This window comes from Trichosurus vulpecula, chromosome 3, assembly GCF_011100635.1.
Source record: "Trichosurus vulpecula isolate mTriVul1 chromosome 3, mTriVul1.pri, whole genome shotgun sequence".
In the NCBI taxonomy this organism is placed as follows: domain Eukaryota; kingdom Metazoa; phylum Chordata; class Mammalia; order Diprotodontia; family Phalangeridae; genus Trichosurus; species Trichosurus vulpecula.
In genome coordinates, this window is record NC_050575.1 from 224,159,914 (window position 1) to 224,181,299 (window position 21,386).

The window sequence follows — 21,386 nt, forward strand, 5'->3', positions numbered from 1 at the left end:
CACTCACAAATCCTAGCTGTCTGCTTGCCTGTGTCCTCTCCTCCTGAAGTTCTGAAAGAGCTTAATGTCTACCCTTAAAGTATATATACCCTTTTTAGAAACAGAGGGCTTCACAACTCTTGTGACTTAATTAGCAAAAGAGTGTGGGCCTTCCTACAAACAAGCCTCTCCTAATCAAGCTTCCCTTAACTAGCTCCACCTGAGACCTGTTAATGGGATTAATGGTCAGGGAAGATCTTTAATCACATTAACACTGCATCCATAGAAATGGCAGGAAAGAAGAAGTAGTGCCATGTGCCTTGCTGCCAACACTTTAAGAAGCATTAAGCCTTTCCATGTACTCTGATGTTGAAACTTTCTATTTCCTTGTATTCGCCTATTAGAATGTGAGCTCTTTAAGAAAAGGAACTACCTGGCTTTTCTATTTGTATCCCTTTTCTGTTTTTTTCCTCTTAGCACTTTGCATATAGTAAGTATTTGACAAATGTTTTTTTCAATTATTCAGGCTTTTAATTCTGCTGTACTCTGCCCTGGCCAGAACATATTTGGAATGTTGTAAGCAGGTCTGGGAGTCATAGTTTTGGAAGGACATTGACAGTCTGGAGAGCATACAGATGGAAGTGACTAAGATAGCCAAGAGCCAAGATCATGCTGTGTGATTATCACTTAAAGGAGTTAGGAAACCAAACAGATGTACCTCAGGAAGGACCACCCCCCCCAAAAAAAACATCCAGTCTTTTTCACCATCCCTAAATTGCTCTGATTCATGAAATAATAACAGACCCAGAAGATTCACTTATGAAATTGGTGAAAGCTTAATGGAAGATGTGCTAAGTCTTAGGAGGAACATTTCACAGGACAATTATAGGCAGCCAGAGGGGTACAGTGGAGAAGGTGCTGGACTTTAATATATTAAAATTTTCCACTTTCTATGTGACCTCAGGCAGAGCCACTTCACTTTTCCTGGTCTCCATTTTTTTCATCTATAAACGGATTGGATTATGACTTTTGAGGTCCTTTCCAGTTCTGAATCTATGAACCTATGAAATGTGAATACGTAGTCTGGAGAAGGCTTAGAGGGGCCATGATAGCTGTCTTTGGCTATGTCGAGGTATATCTTCTATTCTGTTTCCATCTCTGCTTCTCAGAAACCTGGATTTCCATCAAGGCTCAATTTAGGAGCCAACCTCTGAGAGGGCTTCTGTGATTCCATAATTGTTAACACTCTCTCCCAGATCAAGTTTCCTTGTGCTATACTTATTTATGTGCATATTGTTTCCCACCTCATGCAATCACAGTAAAATGTAAGCTTCATAAGGGCAGGGAGTCTTTACTTCTTTCCCAGCAAGATGCCTTGCCCATAGAAAGTACATAATCACTGTTTGTGAAATTGAAAGCAGCAATAGAATGTGTTGTAAGAATCACTATCAAAGAGTCCCGGAGTAAGCACCGAGCCAGTGCTGGAGGACCCTGGGCCCACCCCCTCAGCTCCTGCCTAGGCTGCTGCTGCTCCCACACTGGCAGCAGGCAACTGGGGCAGAGTTGGTGCCACTATGACCATGAAGCTGTTTAACATTCTGCTCATGGGTACAGTAGGGATTGGAAAGACCATGCTAGGTAAAGAACTTGAATCAAGAACAGGACCGACATACATTAATGTGGGTGATTTAGCAGTTATATAATGGCTCTGATGAAGAACATGGATGTCTCATTTTGGATGAGGACAGAGTAGTTGATGAATTAGAAAATAAAATAAAAGACAGTGGAGTTATTGTTGACTACCATGGCTGTGCCTTCTTCCCTGAACGATGGTTTCATATAATTTTTGTGCTTCAAACAGATAATTCTGTATCACATACGAGACTTGAAAAGAGGGGATACAGTGCAAAGAAACTACAGGACAATACTCAGTGTGAAATTTCCAAATTCTTTACGAAGAAGCCATGGCCTCCTACAGCCATGAACCAGTACACCGGCTGCCCGCCAGCGTACCAGAAGAACCAGAGAATAATTTAGATCAGATAATGAAATGGATTGAGCAGTGGATAAAAGATAATGATTGAACCTTGAAGGCAAAGCATGGACTTTCAAGGTTTTCCACATGACAGTTAAAGATTTTCTTGATGATTTCTCCTTCCTCATGGAATAGAAATTAAGACAATATACGCCAAATTTTACTATCTAGGATTGTGTTGTAGAAGTAGCAGACAGATAATACATAAAGTTGAGTTATGACTAAATTTTTTTTCTCCATGAGAAAACTGAAAAACCCCCAAATATAATGAATAAGATATTAAGGAATTAGGAATATTCAGCATTCTCATTTATTTTGGCTAACTGCTAAAGAATAAGCAAATTTGAGAAAATAGGTGGAAATCTTTAATACTTGACATGAAAAAGAAAATGAAGGCTAGGAAGAACTGCTGACTTATAGATAAAAGAGTCTAAGGATAAAGCTATAAACATTACATTAAGTGTTCTATTGGTGGTGAATTGCCGTTGGTTTTTTTTTAATATTGGAAGTCGGTTATAAATTCAGATAGTCACAGAGTAAATGGTGAGATCTTCGAGAAAATAGCATTTTTTAAGAACAAGAGTTCACTGAGCTCTTTTGCCTATAAAATCACTGCTGATCGTAGCACTGATAATTGTCTCTGCAGAAGAGTAAGCCAATCACATTTTCTATATATGGAAGGGCAATGGCAAAGTTTTCTGTGTACACATGGAAACTGTAAATATTAATTTATTGGTTGACTAGTTTCAGTTTTGCTAAGTTTCATGAAAATTCATGTAGTAATTCTTTGCTACCATATAGGTGGTGGTAACTGGATAAAATTTTAAAATATAAAAAAAATCACTATCAACTTTATAGTCCTTGAGCCTAGCACATGATAGGCACTTAATCTTTTTAACTGAGCAGTAAAAAGTGTTATAAGAAGTCAAATTAAGTCAAGAAGTATTTGTTAAATACATATTGTGTGCCAGATATTGTGCTAAGGCTGGGAGTATAAATATATGCAGAAATAAAGACAGTCCCTTCCCTCAAGGAGCTCACATTTTAGTGGAGGAAGAAAATATGTAAAAGGAATCTGAAAGCTGAAAGAAACGGGGGCAGGAGAGGGAACAGAGTGGTAAGGGGAGGGGGCACAGAACATCTAGAGGGTCAGCAATGGACAGGGAAAAGAATAAAGACATGGCTGGCCTATAATATCAAGGGAATTTATGAAAGGAAATGTTAGGGAAGGAGGCCTAGGTATACCAGATATTAAATTGTATTATAAAGCAGTAATCATCAGAACTACCTGGTACTGGCTAAGAAATAGAGTGGTGGGGGGCAGCTAGGTGGCACAGTGAGTAGAGCACCAGCCCTGGAGTCAGGAGGACCTGAGTTCAAATCCAGCCTCAGACACTTGACACACTTACTAGCTGTGTGATCTTGGGCAAGTTACTTAACCCCAATTGCCCTCTGCCTTCCCCCCTCCAAAAAAAATTAAAAAAAAAGAAATAGAGTGGTGGATCAGTGCAATAGGTTAGGTACACAAGATGCAGTAGTTAATGGATATAGTAATCTACTCTTTGATAAACCTGAAGAGTCCAGCTTCTGGGATAAGAACTCACTATTTCACAAAAACTGCTGGGAAACCTAGAAAATCGTATGGCAGAAATTGAGCATAGACCAACATCTTCCTCCATATACAAAAATAAAGTAAAAATGGGTTCATGACTTAGATATAAAGGCTGATACTATAAGCAATTTGGGAGAGCAAGGAATAGTTTACCAGTCAGACTTATGGAGAAAGGAAGAATTTATGACTAAACAAGAGATAGAGAGCATTATGAAATACAAAATGGATAATTTTGATTACATTAAATTGAAAAGTTTTTGTACAAACAAAGCCAATGCAACCAAGATTAGGAGGGAAGCAGAAAATTGGGAAAGAATTTTTACAACCAGTGTCTCTGACAAATGCCTCATCTCTAAAATATACAGGGAACTGAGTCAAATTTATAAGAATACAAGTCATTCCCCAACTAAGAAATGGTGAAAGGATATGAACAGGCAATTTTCAGAGGGAGAAATTAAAGATATCTATAGTCATATAAAAATGCTCTAAATCTCTGTTGATTAGAGAAATGCAAATCAAAACAACTCTTAGGTACCACATCTCCTCTGTCAGATTGGTTAACATGTCAAAACATGAAAATGATAAGTGCTGGAGAAAATGTGGGAAAACTGGAACATTGTTACATTGGTGGTGGAGTTGTGAACTGATCCAACCATTCTGGAGAGCAATTTGGAACTATGTCCAAAAGGCTATAAAAATGTACATACCCTTTGACCTAGCAATACTGTTTTTAGGGCTATATCCCAAAGAGATCATACAAGGGGAAAAGGATCCATATATACGAAAATAGTTATGGCAGCTCTTTTTTGTGGTGGCAAAGAATTGGAAATCAAGGGGATGCCCATCCACTGGAGAATGGCTAGACAAATTGTGGTATATGAATGTAAAGGAATACTATTGTGCTATAAGAAATGAGGAGCAGATGGACTTCATAAGAACCTGGAGAGTCTTATATGATCTGATGTTGAGTGAAGAGAGCAGAACCAGGAGAACATCGTACACAACCACAGACACATTGCTTCTGTGATGACTAACTTTGATACACTTGGGTGTTCTCAGCAACGCAAGGTTCTAAGACAGCTCCAAAAGACTCATGATGGAAAAGACTATCCACATCCGGAGAAAGAGTTGCAAAGTCTGAATGCAGATGGGAGCATACTATTTGCTCCCTCTTTTTTATTTTATTTTATTTTATTTTTGGTTTTGTTTCATCCTTCTCATGATTCATTTCATTGGTTCTAATTCTTCTTTACAACTTGATTATTGGGAAAATAAGCTTAATGTGAAGATATATGTAGAACCTATATCAGATCACATGCCGTCTTGGGGGGGAAGGGAGGGGAGAAAATTTGGAACTCAAAAACTTGTGGAACTGAGTGTTGTAAACTAAAAATAAAATAGACAATATATATCTTTAAAAAATGGAAGTTCTTGGAGGAATTGATCAATTAGAGGAAAGGGTTGCAGGGGCAGAGCATACTTTCAGTAGCGAGAAGGCCAGATTTGAAGTAAACATTCAGGTGAGTTTCATGAGTGCCTTTATACTTCCAATGCCTTGAACCTAGTAGGCACTAAAAGTTTGTTTAATTGAATAGTAGGATGTATTATTAGAATCATGACCTTTGTAATCCACAGTGCTTTGCACATAATAAGAGTTAAATGAATCCCTGTTAAACCAAACCATAATTTAATGACTGCCAGTGGTTTTAAGTGGCTTCTACTTACTGTGTGCTCATGAGTCTGAAATAATTTCTCATTTCCCTTTTCCATCAAAGGCACTGTTCAGTTTCTCCAGTGGCAGCACATTTTCCTACTCAGTTTTGTTTCTTGCTCTAATACAGAGACAACCCTTCCATGGAATTTAACCTCAAGACTCATGTGGATTCCAGGGATCTGAAGGCAGCCATAGAGAAAATTTCCCAGAAAGGCGGGCTTTCCAATGTGGGTATGTGGTCTATGGTTAGTGTAATTGTAACTTTCTACCAGGGAAACAGGAAGAGATTTTCATCTTTAGTTTCTTTTCGCTCTTCAGTACAGGAGATGTTGGAGGTAAGGAGGAAGCTCAGAGGGTAGAATGGAATAGTAATTCATAAAGGAATCATTCCCTTCCTGCCCCCGTCATTCATTCAAATATATCTCCTTTAATTCTAAATTTTGACTGTGACTTCAGTGGACCAGTGCATGGGTCATTTCAATGTATATTCTGTAATGCTCATGAATCACCCAGGTGATCTTCAGGAGAAGAAAGGATTTGGGATTGGTTGTTTTTGTTTTAGTCTCTGATTGTTTCAAAGGTTTAGCAATGTTTGTCCCCAACAAACTTTTTATTTTTTTTATTTTTTATTTTTTGTCCCCAACAAACTTAATCCTTTTGCCATTCTATCTACTGACTACCCTCTGCCCCCATTGTCCTGGGCTGCTTCCTACAGCTTACTCCGAATTTACCTCACAGGAAGGCACCAGGTGAATATTCTGGAACTATTAAATTTTTATAACCACAAAGAAATCTCATTCACTCCAACTTCGGTAATTCCATATTTGTGACAATTTGGACACAGGCTAGGGGAAAATAGTCTCAAAGAGTATGAAGACTAGAAGTCAGGAGACTTGGACGTGGGGCCTGATTTTGTCACTAACTAGCTGTGGGACTTTGGACATGTCCTTTCACTACTTTGGGTCTCATTTGTTGGGTCCTCATTTGTTAGGTGGGGAAGCTGAGCTTTCATCTCAATGGAGCCTTCTAACTTTTACATCCTATGATTTAAGAGCCAGGAGAAAGATTCCCCAGCTAGTTTGAATTTCATCAATTGGGTTTTAATGTGCTAGAATCATAGAATGTCCACTAGAGGGAATTTTAGAAAGCTAGTCCAAACTTTTCATTTTACTAACGAGCAAACGAAGGCCTAGAGATGGGAAGCCACTTTCCAAATACTCTTTAGTTCTGACAGGTGCTCTCCTGCCACCACTTCTCTACTACTTCCAAATTAGTAAGTTTTTAACCTGTTACTTAGATACACTAAGGATCTGTGGTGTTGTCAGCAGGAGGAATTCCACTGCCCATCACAAATCAGCTTTGACTTAGTAACTCCTAGAGAGTTGCATGGATTCCCAATTAAATGATTTACCCATAGTTCCACAGTTAGTTACATCGGAGATCGAATTTAAACCCTGGTATTCGAGACCACAAGCCAAGCTCTTCATGCACTATGCCAAGCTTCTTTGATTACTGTTTATAAAAGCACTTTATACAAACCACTGTTTCCTTATATGAGATAATAATTATAAAGCACTTAGCCCAATGCCTGACACATAGTAAACTTATATACATGTCAGTTATCATCATCATCATGATTATTGTTATTATAATTATTACAGGGCGGGCACTTTCTTTTGTTACCAAAAACTTCTTTTCCAATGCCAATGGAAACAGAGGGGGAGCTCCCAATGTGGCCATAGTGATGGTGGATGGTTGGCCCACGGATAAGGTGGAGGAGGCTTCAAGACTGGCCAGAGAATCCGGAATCAACATATTTTTCATCACCATTGAAGGTGCTGTTGAAAATGAGAAGCAGAATGTGATAGAACCCAACTTTGTGAACAAGGTATTTGCCCAAAAAATAAATCTAAATTTCTCATGCATTAGTGTACTTCCCACCAGGGATAGTGGGGGGCTTAATATTTTGCTTCAGTTCTTGGGGCACACATGTTGGACCAGATGCAGTTCTGACAACTCTGTCTGCTAAGGAAATTATGGGGAATTCCCCTAGTACTGCAGACCTCCTACAAAGTAGTTAACTCACAAACGCTTCAGCTATAGAAAAATACTCCTTATTTGGAATAGAATGGAGCAGAGAGGCCAAAGCGGAATGTCCACATAGGGACACATAGACTGTCTACTGAGATCAAGGCCTTTCTGGGATATACACACCCCAGGGCACATAGGGTCTTCCGTAAAATGGGCAACAGGATCTAAAGAAGGTGTGCACCAATATAACAAATGCATCTTAAGTGAAAATTACATTGGTAAAGAAATGCCTATAAAAATGAGTTTTTATTATCATTAATCATAGTTTGCATTTATATAACATTTTTATCATTCAATCAACTCAGGGCAGCTGGGTGGCACAGCGGGTAAAGGGTTGGACTTAGTGCCAGGAAGATCTGAATTCAAATCCTACCTTAGACACTTACTAGTTGTATGACCTTGAATAAGTCTCTCAGCCTCTGTTTCCACATGTTCAAAATGGGGATAAAAATACGTCCCAAGGCTGTTGTAAGGATCAAATGAAGTAACATGTAAAGCAATTTGCAAGTAGTGAAGCAGTAGCTATTACTATTATTTATTAAACACTTACCATATGCCAAGCCCTATTTTAAGTTCTAGGAATACAAAGACAAAAACAAACAAGCCTGCCCTATAGAAATTAACGGATTGTGGAGAAAATGAGCCCATGAACATAAAAGTAAATTCTAAGTACATATATATGTATATATATACATGCACACACATACATGCACACGCACATTCACACATATACATATATGTATATATGGGGGTCGATTCTTGGCATGAGAGATAGCCTTTGGAAAGACATGGAGATGGCAGATAAGATGTCATGTTCAAGGAGCAGCATGTAGGCCATTTTGGCTACAATACAGAGTATTTGAAGGGAAGTAATATGAAATATATTTGGAAAGGTAAACCAAAGCCAGATTATGATGGGCTTAAAATGCCTACCAGAACAGTCTATATTTTATCACTCAGCAGGGAAGTGACATGTTTAGCCTTGTGCTTTAAGTAATATCACTAGCAGCTATGCACAGGATAGATTGGAGTAGGGAGAGATCTGAGGCAGGGAGGCCAATTAGGAGGCCATTGCATCATCTAGCTCTGAGGCAAATAGTGCAAGGACTGTTGTCCCCATAGAAGAAAATAGATGAAATAGAAGCCAAATAGATGAATAGAATAAAATAGATACTCAGACAGATTAATGGTTTATCCACCATCACAAAACTATTTAGTGTCAGAACTTGGATTCAGAACCAGATCTTCCAACTCTATGGTCACTACCTTTCTACTCCAACACACAGCTCCCTCATATTACCTATTAGGGTAAGTTCCAAATAACTCCCAAAGAGATTCATATTCAATGAAATTATTAATAGGCTGGCTGACCTTCTTATGGACCAAGAAGAAATGTTCCTTCAGAAGAAAGTTTCTTAGTGTTCCTCCATAACATCTTGATAGTTCACACTTAAGCAGCACTTTACATTACAAAGTACTTTACGCAAATGATCTTATTGGTGCTCACAAAAAAAAATCTGTGCAGTATTTTCCTCATAGCGTAGAAGAAACCCCAGTCCCAAAGCCCATACATAAGGAATTTTCTCCTTATTGATGACAATGAATACCCTTCCCAGGCTCTGACATTTGCCAGTCCCCTTCAGGACCTTCAAGTTTCAAGTCTTCTTCAGGACTCTTCATTTGGCAAGTTGCTTCAGGTACTGCTGACTTCCCACTTCAAAAGGGAAAATAGAAAAGATCAACCCCACTTCAGGTTGCTAAAGGAAAAGACTTGGAAAACACGAGAAGAACTAACAGTCTTCATCATGTCCCTAACCCCAGCTTGCTACACTAGAGACTTCTGGAGTTTTTCCCTTGGTAAGATCCAGAACTCTTATATCACTACCAATGGGAGAGATCCTTTGCTCTGCATCGTCTGATTTATATATTCTCTTTTGTAAACCTTCTCTTATTTCTGTTTCACTAGGACTTGGATAAACAGGTTTCTTTGCCATTCACCATTTGTTTTCATTGAAACTGGTATTTGGCGGGAAAAGGTCAAGCCGTGGATATAGAATTTAGAGTCCAACTTCTCCCAATGAGACAAAGAGGTGTTAGATTAAACACTATCATAGTTCCCCTAGACTAATAATGTTTAAAGGAGAAGCTAGATAAAGTTCTGCCTTGGTATCCCCTCTCCCTGAGGAGAGCAAAGTGTCCTCTGACCCTTAATTTCCTGTTTTTCCTTCTGCCAGGAATCAAAGTCTCCCTTGGATAAAGGTAGGAGGACCAAGCTAGAATTGTCTCTGTCTGCTCCCTTAAATAATATTAGTCTGGAAGGATATAATAGGGTTTAATCTACCTTCTGATCTCTTTGTCATTCAGGTGGAGGATAGAACCCCAAGCTCTACATCCAGGGCTTGACCCTTTTCCCGCTAAATAGCAGTTCCACAATGAACACAAATGGTGAATAGCAAAGAAAGTCATTTATCCAAATTATAGCAAAACAGAAACCAGAGAAGGTATACCTAAGAAGTGAATGGAGCTCTCCCATTGGGAGTGAGATAACTCAGCTTAACCAAAAGAAAAATTTTTAGATCTCACTCAAGGGAAAAACTCCATGAAGTCTCTAGTGTAGCAAGCTGGAGAAAGGAACATGATGGAGACTGCCAGCTCCTCTCATGTTTTTCCAGTCTTCAGCAAACTGAAGTAGGGTTGGCCTCTTCCATCTTCTTTCTTGAAGCAAGAATCCAGAAGTACCCAAGTAGACTTAAAGAGTCCTGAAGAACATTTGAAGCTTTAAGATTCCCAAAAGGGACTGATGAAGGATGGAGCTTTCCCACTCTCTCACCAACTCTGCTCAGCCCTTCACACAAGGCAGGACATTCATCTCTATCCATAAGAGAATAGTCCCATATTATGGGCTTTGGGACAGGAATTGTATAGATGGGGAAACTGAACCCCAGAGAGGATTTGCTTAAGGCACCTGGGATTAAGATTGATGAAGGATTAGGCATTTTGGTTGGGAGAGATAGGAAGATACTTTTGGAGACTGAATCACTGCTCATACACTGTAGTGGATAGTCAGGGGTCAGTAGGTGCCTGGTAGAGTAAGAAGTTCATGGAACCAGGGAGGGGTGGTAGTGTCAGCAAGCAAGGAGACTAAAGGAAAAAGTGTAGAAAGGAAAGATGGGAAACATGAGCTCTTTCCTGGTGCCCAAGAAGTGTTGCCAACTGTTTGCCTAGCTGATTTGACTCATGAGCTAGTGTCATTTAAGTTCATGAGCATCTTTACACGTCTTTCTAGGCTGTCTGCAGACAAAATGGCTTCTATTCCCTCAATGTGCTGAGCTGGTTCAGCCTCCACAAGATTGTGCAACCCCTGGTAAAACGGGTCTGTGACACCAACCGCCTAGCCTGCAGCAAGACCTGCTTAAACTCAGCTGACATTGGCTTCGTCATTGATGGTTCCAGCAGTGTAGGCACAGGCAACTTCCGCACCCTCCTCCAGTTTGTCGCCAACCTCAGCAAAGAGTTTGACATTTCAGACACAGATACACGCATCGGGGCTGTGCAGTACACCTATGAGCAGCGGTTGGAGTTTGGATTTGATAAGTACAGCACCAAGCAAGATATCTTGAATGCCATCAAGAGGGTCAATTACTGGAGTGGCGGGACCAGCACTGGAGCTGCAATCAACTATGCCTTGGAACATCTCTTCAAAAAATCCAAGCCCAACAAAAGAAAATTAATGATCCTTATCACAGATGGCAGGTCTTATGATGATGTACGAGTACCGGCCATGGCTGCTCATCAAAATGGTAAGCTTTTGTTTTAGTCCTGTAAGGGCAACCACACTGGCACACCCAGGATGGCTGCTAGAGCAGGTTCTTTTATCTGCTTTACTAAGGAAAAATAGCTGTTTCAGGGGTAAACAATCTTCTTTAATTAAACAATTTAATTGGTTTCCTTCACAATCCCATGCATTTTACTTTATGCATTTAAAAACGCTCTTCTGAGAAGGGCTCCATAGATTTCCCCAGACTACCAAAGGAACTCACAAAAAATTGTTAAGAACAATGGTGAAGTCCACGTTGAGCAACAGGGAATAAAGATATTGGAACTGAGCTAATAAACATAGACTAAAGGCCTGAATTCTGTTGAGTCCTGACTCCATTTACTAGCTATGTAACAGCTAGTGTGGAACCAAGGCAGCTGGTGGTGCAGGGCTTAGAGTCAGGAAGACCTGAATTCAAACCCAGTATCTGACACTCCTTGGCTGTGTAAGTCTGACAAGTCACGTGGTCTCTCAAAGCCTCGGTTTCTTCATCTGTAGAATGTGGGTAATAGTTTCTACCTCACAGGGTTGTAGTGAAAATCAACATGCATTAACATGTAAAGTGCTTAGCATATATAAAGCGCTCTTCAGAGCTCTAAAGAGTGTAAAGTGATTTTTACATGTAGCTCTGAAAGCTCTCTGGAAATGCCAGCTATTTTTTCTTTATCTTGAGGCAGCCAGGTAGTGCTAGACTTGGAGTAAGAAAGACATGAGTTCAAATTCAGCTCAGACGCTTAGCTGCGTGATCCTGGACAGGTCACTTAATCTCTGTCTCAGTTTCCTCATCATATGATGGGAATGATAGTAGCACCTACCTCCCAGGGTTGTTGTAAGGATAAAATGAGATAATATTTGTAAAAAGCCGTGCAAACCTTAAAGCACTATATATATAAATTCTAGCTATCATTATCATCATTATTATTATTAACTTTTGGGTTAACCTCGTTTGTCTCATTTCCTCCACTATAAGATGGGGTTCGTAAATTTAGAGCTGGAAGAGACCTTAGAGATCATCTAGTTCAGCCCTCTCATTCTGCAGATGAGGAAACTGAGGCTCAGAGAGGTTAAATAACTTGCCCAAGATCATGCAGGTACCCTCAGCAGAGCTGGAATAATAACATTTACCTTACCTACCTCCTAGAGGAGCAATGAGATAAGGCATGAGAAAGTGCCTTGTGACCAGAAGACACTTGTAAGCTATTAATTAACTAATTCATAAGGGCATCAGGATTAGCTGGATGGGGGGGGGGAAGCCTTTTTGAGTGCCAGAAGGGAGGGCAGTGATTATTCTCCCCTGAATATTATGACATTTAGCAATTTAGCAGATACAGAGTTTCGCAAAGGACTTAGCATGAGGAAAAGAAAAAACGTTAAGCTGGGCCAGTGGGAACTGGCTGTAGTTGCCTTCTGGAATGATAGTGATGGGGTTGGGGAGGAGGCTTTTGAATTCAAGGAGCTGAAGGTGAAGGGCTCCATCTGTCTACTGCCCACTGCCTTTGTTACACGATGCTGAGCAAAGGGCTGCTCTGGCTCAGGACTGGTGGAGCAAGCCTGGCAGTTTGCAGTAGGACTTGGCCTTTGAACTAGGAGCTTATGGCAGACCAACAGCCAGGCCTGGATCACAACTGAGAAGAGGAGGAGGAGGAAGAGAGGAGGAATATGAGGAGGAGGAGAAAGAGGAGAAGGAGGAGGGGGGAGGGAGGAAAAGAGGAAAGATAGCAGAAGGGGGTGGGGGAGAGGGAGGAAGAGGAGGAAAAGGAGGAAGAAGAGGGGGATATATCACCAATGCAATATTCACAGCACCTGATGGCGACTATGAATATGCTGACATAGTTCTGAATCACAAAATATAACGGACTCTGTATATGGAAGACAGAACCATACATTTATCCAAACACCAGAAAGCCAAACCCATCACAGCAGCAAAGAAATCCATGCACAAGAACAAGGCAGGGGGCACTGCCATTCCCAAGCCTTCCTCCAGCTCAGGCCTTCCCACAAACAAAAGCTCACAGCTAGCCTGCTTGCCTGCTTCCTCTCTCTCTCTCAGCTCTAACTGCTCTGATCAAGTTCCTTTCAGCTCTGCTCCACCCTTCCTGCTCCACCCTTTCATCAAGCTCCTCCCACCACAGGTTTCACATGACTCAGGCTTCCATGTGACTTAAGCGGGTCGTAAGGGGCTTAATGGGAAAGATCTTCCCATTAAGCAAAAATGATGCATTAACACTACAGGGGAAGAGGAGGGGAGAAGGGAGAAGAGAAAGAGGGCAGAAAGAGGAGGAGAAAAAACAGAAGGGATAGTTACAAGTGGGTAGCCAGACTCTGTGCCCTTTCCCATTCATCCCCAGCTCAAGAACAGGCCTATCAGAGGAGCGTCTGTAGGAACAAGGAATGGAGAAACTAAGCAACTGCTTTTTTCCTGGCAACTATCTGCAAGAGCTGCCAGCCAATCAACAAGCATTTATTAAGTGATTACAATGTGTCAGAGGCAGTCTGGTGTAGTGGACAGAGAGCCAGACCTGGAGTCAAGAAAACCAGGGTTCTAGTATAGATTCTTACTCACTGATTCTCACCTTCTTGTGACTCTAGACAAATCACTTAACCTCAGTGCCCCAGGCAATTCTCTGTATACTTAGAGTAGCAGAAAATGTGGCAATCTGAAATGGTAGAGAAAGTTTCTTATGCCAGTGACAGGTCTGGTCCAAAAACAAAACAGAACTATGTGATGGGCACTAGGCTAGTCCCAGGGATACAAAGGCATTTGGAGAGAGATGCCTGGAAGGGGGAATTAGCAGTCAAGGATTTTTTGAAGTGAAAATGCCCTTGGAGATGTTCTAGGCTTCCCCCTACAACATACTTGACAGACAGTCATCCAGCCAGCCTCTGTTTGACTGCTTCCAATGAAGGTAAACTCATTACCCACACAAGGCAGTGCATTCCATGTATGGATATCTCTGATTGTTAAGGAGCTCTTCCTTGCACCATGAGTTTTTCTGCAGTTTCCAGTCACTGGTTTTTGTTCTGTCCTGTGGAAAAGCAGTGAAAGAGTCTTCTTGTTCTTGCCCTCTTCTACATGACAGCTCTCCAAATTTCTTACTAAGTCTCTTTGCCTCTGTGCTATCATACACCTCAAGTTTCTTCCATCTTTCTGCACAAGAAAATTTCCAGGTCCCTCATTATCTTGGTCACTCTCCTTTAGATACACTCCTGCTTGTTGATGTCTTTCTTAAAACATGACAACTACAATTCATGGCATAGCAGCCCCATAGATAAGATATTGTTAATTCTTTTAAATGATCAATTCACTGCTATTTTGTAAATAAGCCCTTCTTTTTCCCCTACCCAGAAAGGTTATATCAGCAGGGAAGTAATGGAAATGTACTTCTGACATAAAGGTGAAAAGGACAGCTAACACTTTGGATGGCAGTCAGAATCCAAAAATAATTTCAGTAGAATAGTATACTGGGCTAAATCTAACTCGATGAAATTTAATAGTCAGTCTGCTAGTGAACTAACAATTTTCAAGCACCTATAAGATGCCAGACACTGTACTAAGGACTGGAGATACAAAGAAAGGCAAAAAATGTCTACTTTCAAGGATCTCACAATCTAATGCAGGAGATGGTGTGCAAACAAGTAGATACAAATGAGATAGATAGATATAGGATAAATTGCGGGTAGTCTCAGAGAGAAGGCATTAAAATTAAGGACTAGGAAAGATTTCTTGCAGAGGATGATACTTTAACAGAGACTTGAAGGAAGCCAGGGAAGCTAGGAGATGGAGATGTGTAGGGTGAGTGTTCCAGGCATGAGAGACAGTCAGTGAAAACACCGGCAGTTTGGAGATGGAGTGTCTTGTGGGAAAAACAGCATCGAGTTCAGTGTCACTGTGCTGCAGAGGGGTATAACAAGACTGCAAAAGAAGGAAGGTGCCAGGTTATGAGGGGCTTTGCAAACCAAACAGAGGGATTTTCTATTTGATCCTGGTGGTACTACTAGGGATAAATGTAAAGTCTTACATTTGGGTTCCAAAAGTCAATTTCACTCATGTAAAATGCAGGGAGACATGGTTAGATTGCAATTCACGTGAAAAAGATCTGAGGGTTGGGGCAGCTAGGTGGCACAGTGAGTAGAGCACCAGCCCTGGAGTCAGGAGTACCTGAGTTCAAATCTGGCTTCAGACATTTGACACACTTACTAGCTGTGTGACCTTGGGCAAGTCACTTAACCCCAATTGCCCTGCCTTCCCCCCCCCCCCGGAAAACAAAGAACTGAAATAGGTCAAATTAAAAAAAACAAATGAACAAACAAAAAAGATCTGAGGGTTTTAGTGGACTGGAAGCTCAATATTATAGGTAAGAGGTACATCTACAGAGACTAACAAGGTCTCTCCATTTCAGTACCCCTTACCAATGAAAGCCATTGCTGTTATCCTTCCTACGTTAAAGAAATAGGGTTTAATGTACAGAGAAGTCAAGCAACTTGAGCAGGGTCCCAAAATGAATTAGTGGCTGATACGGACCTGAGTATTACATAACAACAATGACGGCATTTATACAGCACCTACTATGTGCCAGGCACTAAATACTTTAGAAATACTATCTCACAATCATTTCTCACAGTCTTACAGTTATTTGGTCCTCACAAGAACCCTGGGATGAAGGTGCTATTGTTATCTTCATTTTACAGTTGAGGAAACTGAGGCAGGCGTCTCATATTTACATGGTCAAACAATCAGCCACCATTTATTAAGTTTTTACCAAGGACTAGGTACTGTGCTAAGTGCTGGGATACAAAAAAAAAGCAAAAACAATCCCTGCCCTTAAGGAACTTACATTTCAATGGGTGAGGGAACAAATATATAAATACGTACGTACAAGATGGATACAGAGTAGATGGAAAGTACAATACAGGGGAGGAGGAAGGGAGGAGAGGGAAGAGAAAGAGGGTAAGAGGAGAAGGAGAAAAAGGAGAAGGGATGGTTACAAGTGGGTAGCCAGACTGTAGAGGGAAGACATTAGCAGCTGGGGGGACCAGGAAAGGCATCCTGAAGAAGATAGCAGTTGAGCTGAATCTTGGAGGAAGCTAGGGATTCCATGAGGCAGCACAAAGGAGAGAGAGAGTGCCAGGCATGGGAGGCAGCCAGTCCAAAAGCACAGAGATGGAAATTGGAGTGTCCTGTCAAGGAGGTCACTATCTCTAGGCCACAGAGATCATAGAGAGAAACAACATGTGAGAAGACTAGGAACGTAGGAAGGGACTAGGTCAGAGGTGGGGAACCTGCAGCCTCAAGTCCACATGTGGCCTTCTAGGTCCCTGGGTGCAGCCTTTGGACTGAGTCCAAGTTTTACAGAACAAATCTAAAAAGATTAAGAGGATTTGTTCTGTGAAGTTTGGATTCAGTCAAAGGGCCACACTTGAGGACCTAGAGGGCCACATGTGTCCTCAAGGCTGCAGGTTCCCCATCCCTGGGCTAGGTTATGAAGAACTTTAAATGCCAAACAAGATTATATTTGATCTAGAATTAATAGGGAGCCCCTGGAATTTGAGCAGGGAGCGGCATAGTAAGGCCTGTGCCTTTAGGAAACTTAATTAGGTAACTATTTCACTAGTCCAGGTGAGAGATGATAAAGGCTTGAACTAGCGTGTTAACTGTGTGAGTGGAGAGAGGGACGCAGATTCAAGGCATATGGAGGTAGAAACAAGAATTGGCACATAATTGCCCGTGGGGTTTTAAGGTACCCAAGCTGCTTTCTTGTCCACCTTGTGGGGTAGGGGGATGTAGGGAAGGAAATAGGGGAAGGGAATAAGCCCATCGTGCAGCAGAAACTGTGCTGAGAGCTTTTACAAATATTACCACGTTTGATCCTCGTAACAACCCTATAAGGGAGGTGCTATGGTTATCCCGTTTTACAGATGAGGAAACTGAGGCAAATGGAGTTTGTTTGTTTGTTTTAAGTGACTTGCCTAGGGTCACACAGCTAGTAAGTGTCTGAGGCCTGTTTTGAACTCAGGTCTTCCTGACTTCAAGCTCAGCACTCTATCCAACGTACCACTATCTGCTTCTAGATAGGTGGTACAAACATCATTTCTACTATGAAGATAAGGATACTGAGGTCCATAGAGGTTAAGTGACTTGCCCAGGACTATGCAGCCAATGAGGGTAGGAGCTAGGCCTCAAACCCAGGCCTCTTGACTCCAAATCCAAGAGCTGAAGAACTCTGTTGTCACTTCCCAATAATCTGCCACACCCTATAGTCAACTGTGCTAAAAAGGATGCCCATGTAGGCTGGGCCAGTACTCGGGGTGTGCTGGTAAATGTTTAACAACTGGCTCTCTTGGGGAGGGTTGGGGAGGAGGCTAATGATGTACACATAACTCATTTTTAAATTTAATTCGCATTGTGAATATCTTTCTCTATTAAGTCCAGACTCTAGCTAGACAATCCCAAAGCAATCCATCAAGCCCTGCCTTGTAACAGTTACTGAGCTTCCCACGTATAAATGCTCGCACCAAATGTTTAGCATTCTGCTCTGGAAATGGGATGTGAGCCAGTTCCAGGCCACCCCTGCCCGGTACTCTGACCCATTTGCCTGCAGAGCAGGAGACATGGGGAGGAGTAGGTAGCTTTCCTTATATATTTGAGGGGTATCATGTGAAAGAGAAAGTAAACTTGTTTTGTTTTGCTGCAGCAGACTGACCTGAGCATGAAGAATGAACAGAACTTCCCTCACAATGAGAAGGTTCTTTCTAACTGTTAGGCACATCCAGCCATGAGATGACCTTCCCACCGTAGTAGTAGCAGTGATAATAACCATCATTTATACAGCACCTACTATGTGCTAGCCCCATGCTAAGTGCTTTACCAATATCACTTCCTTTGCACCTCACAACAGCCCTGGGTGGTAGGTGCTATTATCATCCTCGTTTTAACAAAAAATAGTAACTAACATTTATATAAGGCTGACTAAGTGCCAGCTGGCTTACCCGCAAGGGAGGTGCCATTATTACTCCCATGTTACAGATGAGGAAGGCAAACGAAGGATAGGTGACTTGCCCAGGGTCACACAGCCAATAATTGTCTGTGAGCAGATCCGAACTCAGGTCTTCTCAAACTCTAGGCCCAACATTCTATCTGCTGTGCCTCCTATGAACCAATCAACTTTTCACTACTGGCAGGTATTCAAGTGGAGGCTGACTGGGTGTCTGTTATCCATAATAATATTACTATATATCTAGAGGCAGGTATTTGTAGCACTGAGTAGAGTTGAGGCCTTGGAGTCAGGAAGGCCTGAGTTCAAATCCATCCTGTAAGACCCTGGGCAAGTCACGTAACCTCTGTCTGCCTCAGTTTCTTCAGCTGTAAAATGGGCTAATGAGTCAGTCAATAAACATTAAGTGACTACTATGTGTCAGGCACCTATCTTCCAGGATTGTTGTGAAGACTAAATGAGATAATATCTGTAAGGTACTTAGCATAATGCCTGGCACATAGTAGGCACTCAATAAATGCTCATTCCCTTATCCCCCCATAGAAGAGGGGGTTGTTATATTAGGTGAGGGAGTGATGATTAGACTAGATGACCTTTCAGTCAGGGGCATGTTAGAGTCAACCCACACATCTCAGAAGAAACAACTGTTAAATTTTCAATGTGGACAATTATAACTCAGAAATCAGCAAACACTACAAATAAAGGCTTGATGTATTATTCTGTTGAATGTTTAGACTTTAAGAAAGTGATGGAAAATGTTAATAATGCAAATTGAAGGTAAGAGTGTGTTTTGCATTTATTTCTTTTTTCTGGAAAGCTGGTTGTTAGACATTGACCAGCACGTGCCTGATTTAAGTTTTCTTTCAACTCCAAGATCCATAGAATTATAGAATGTTAGATCTGGAAGGGATTTTGAAGATCATAGAAAATAGCCCAGCAAAGATAACTGAAGCCCAGAGAGGCTTAGAAGCTTGCCTAATATCATAAGGCACAGTAAGGACTAGACCCCCTGCTTGACTTCTAATCCAAGGCTTTTTCTATTTCACTATGTTACCTTTCTCACCTGAGTCTATTTTACGGTCGTTCTGGTAACTCGTTTCTTAAAATGGACCTGAATGGTCCAAAGCAATGTTTAAATGTTTTGGCCTAAAAAAAGGCTCAGTTATAAGTTACAAATATGAACTACCAGGGGAGGGATTTGTTCTGTGAAAGTTGGATTCAGCCAAAGGGCCACACTCGAGGACCTAGAGGGTCACATGCAGCCTGCAGGCCGTAGGTTCCCCACCCCTGACTAGACTCTCCTGCTGCTGGGAACCTTGCTGCTGCTACCTGCTGCCACCTAAAGTAACTGTAATAGCTTTTGATGTCAAAGAGGGTGGAATGTCCCATGACCAAGGGCTTCCAACCTGTAGGATCCATCTACTTGACAGGACAACAGATTAGGTAGGAGAAATCACATTAGACCTCCCTGCTACAAGGTGGAAGGAAGTTCTTTACTATAGTTCTTGATACCTTCCAATGACTCAAAAACTGGTACATGTGGATCCAGACTCTTTTCAGTTCCCTGAAGGGAGAGAAAGACCCTGGGAAGAAGCCAACATGTCAAGAAGCCAGCACCTCAGTTATGTCCCTATTCCCAGCTTGTTATACTTGGGGATATCGTCAGGAATTGAGGAGGGAATAAGATACTCCTCTCTCCCAAGAGATGGGAAACTGGGAAGGGGGAGGAAGGAAAGAGTGGGCAATTTAAAAACAACTTAATTCACAGCAGCTTAAAGGCAATTTAAGTCTAAACAATATTGGTAGGTGGACAGAAGCATTAGAGAAGACATAGTTTCTGCCTTTAAGAGATTTTCAACCCCAGTCCTAGATTCATGAGTGTTCTGTTGGATTGCTGATTCTCAGCAGTGAGAGCTTAGCTAAAGGTTAGCCATAGAGACTCCATCCAATGGTCTTCTTAACTCCTCTCAATTCTTTTCCCTCAGGTGTGATCACCTATTCTATAGGAATCGCTTGGGCAGCTCAGGATGAACTGGAAGTGATCGCCACTCACCCGACCAAGGACCATTCTTTCTTTGTAGATGAGTTTGATGACCTCTATAGGTCTGTCCCTAAGATAATCCAGAACATTTGTACAGAGTTTAACTCTCAGCCAAGGAATTGAGCTAAAAGCACTTCTGAAAGGGTGGCTTCCTCAACTATCTCAAACAAGAGCCACTGGAAATGTTTTCAGAGGGTCCCTGAGCAGAGATCCAAAGGGTATCAGTCCAAGGATTCTCCAGACACCTTTTACCCTTAGGAAAGGCTAACTTAGAGGCTGTGTGGAGAGGCTGTGCCTTTCCCCTTTGCTTTCTTTTTCTTTTCTTTTGCTGGTCTCAAAACTTGGTGTTAAGTAGGGAGAGGGCCAACATTTCTAGAATGAGCCAATTGATAAGTCCATGTATTTGGAAACTCACGGTTTTAAGTTTGCCACCAGAAGAAATGTTCATATTAGAATAGTAATTCCATGACAGGGTGAGGCTAGGTCTGTGTAGGTAAATACTTCCTTCTGCAAAAATCTCTTATTTTAATTGTTACGGTCACCCTCAGTCTATGTCATGATCAAACAGGAGTTGTTTTATTAAATGGTTAAAAGGCTAATATACAAAATGGCCTGATTGTGTGTCCTATTTGAATACAAATCCCACATTTGTGTTTAGCTCTTACAAATGGAAAGTTATTCTGTCCTATTTCTAGTGTTTCACAGTATATGAGTTGTACTCCCATCTCCTTCCAGGATGGTAGTAAATCCAGAGAAAATGCCCCCAAAGGCTAAGAGGAGGGGAGAACTACTGTTCTGGAGTCTAATTTATGCTTATTTCCTCATCTCCTGAACTCCCTTTTCATTCCATTCAATATTGCTGCTTCTACCTAATGCTTCTAGTGACTAAGGAGCATTTAGGCAATAGCCCTATAGCCTAGTCACTCACTGATTCTAAATTAGTGTGACACATTTCACCAGTCAGTAAGCTTAGCTGTCATGTTCATTACAATCACAAAGGCGACAGTAATTCTCTTGTAATGGGATGACTTTCTGCATGATAAATCATCTATAAGTATTTGCACATCTGCTATATGCACTGGCAATATTTAATTCAATAATCATC

General features: G+C 41.3%; 1 protein-coding gene and 1 pseudogene across 1 annotated transcript in view; both read left to right on the top strand.

Annotated features, from left to right (window-relative positions):
• Positions 1 to 20,454, top strand: part of VIT (vitrin) — a 199,978-nt gene extending 179,524 nt beyond the window's left edge. Inside the window, exons 12-15 of the mRNA XM_036749928.1 lie at positions 5,468 to 5,571; positions 7,002 to 7,228; positions 10,718 to 11,231; positions 20,226 to 20,454. Coding sequence (XP_036605823.1) covers positions 5,468 to 5,571; positions 7,002 to 7,228; positions 10,718 to 11,231; positions 20,226 to 20,404 — 1,024 coding nt within the window. The 3' untranslated portion in view covers positions 20,405 to 20,454. The remainder of the gene's footprint in view (positions 1 to 5,467; positions 5,572 to 7,001; positions 7,229 to 10,717; positions 11,232 to 20,225) is intronic.
• LOC118843536 lies at positions 1,560 to 2,063 on the top strand (annotated as a pseudogene).
• Positions 20,455 to 21,386: the final 932 nt, after the last annotated feature.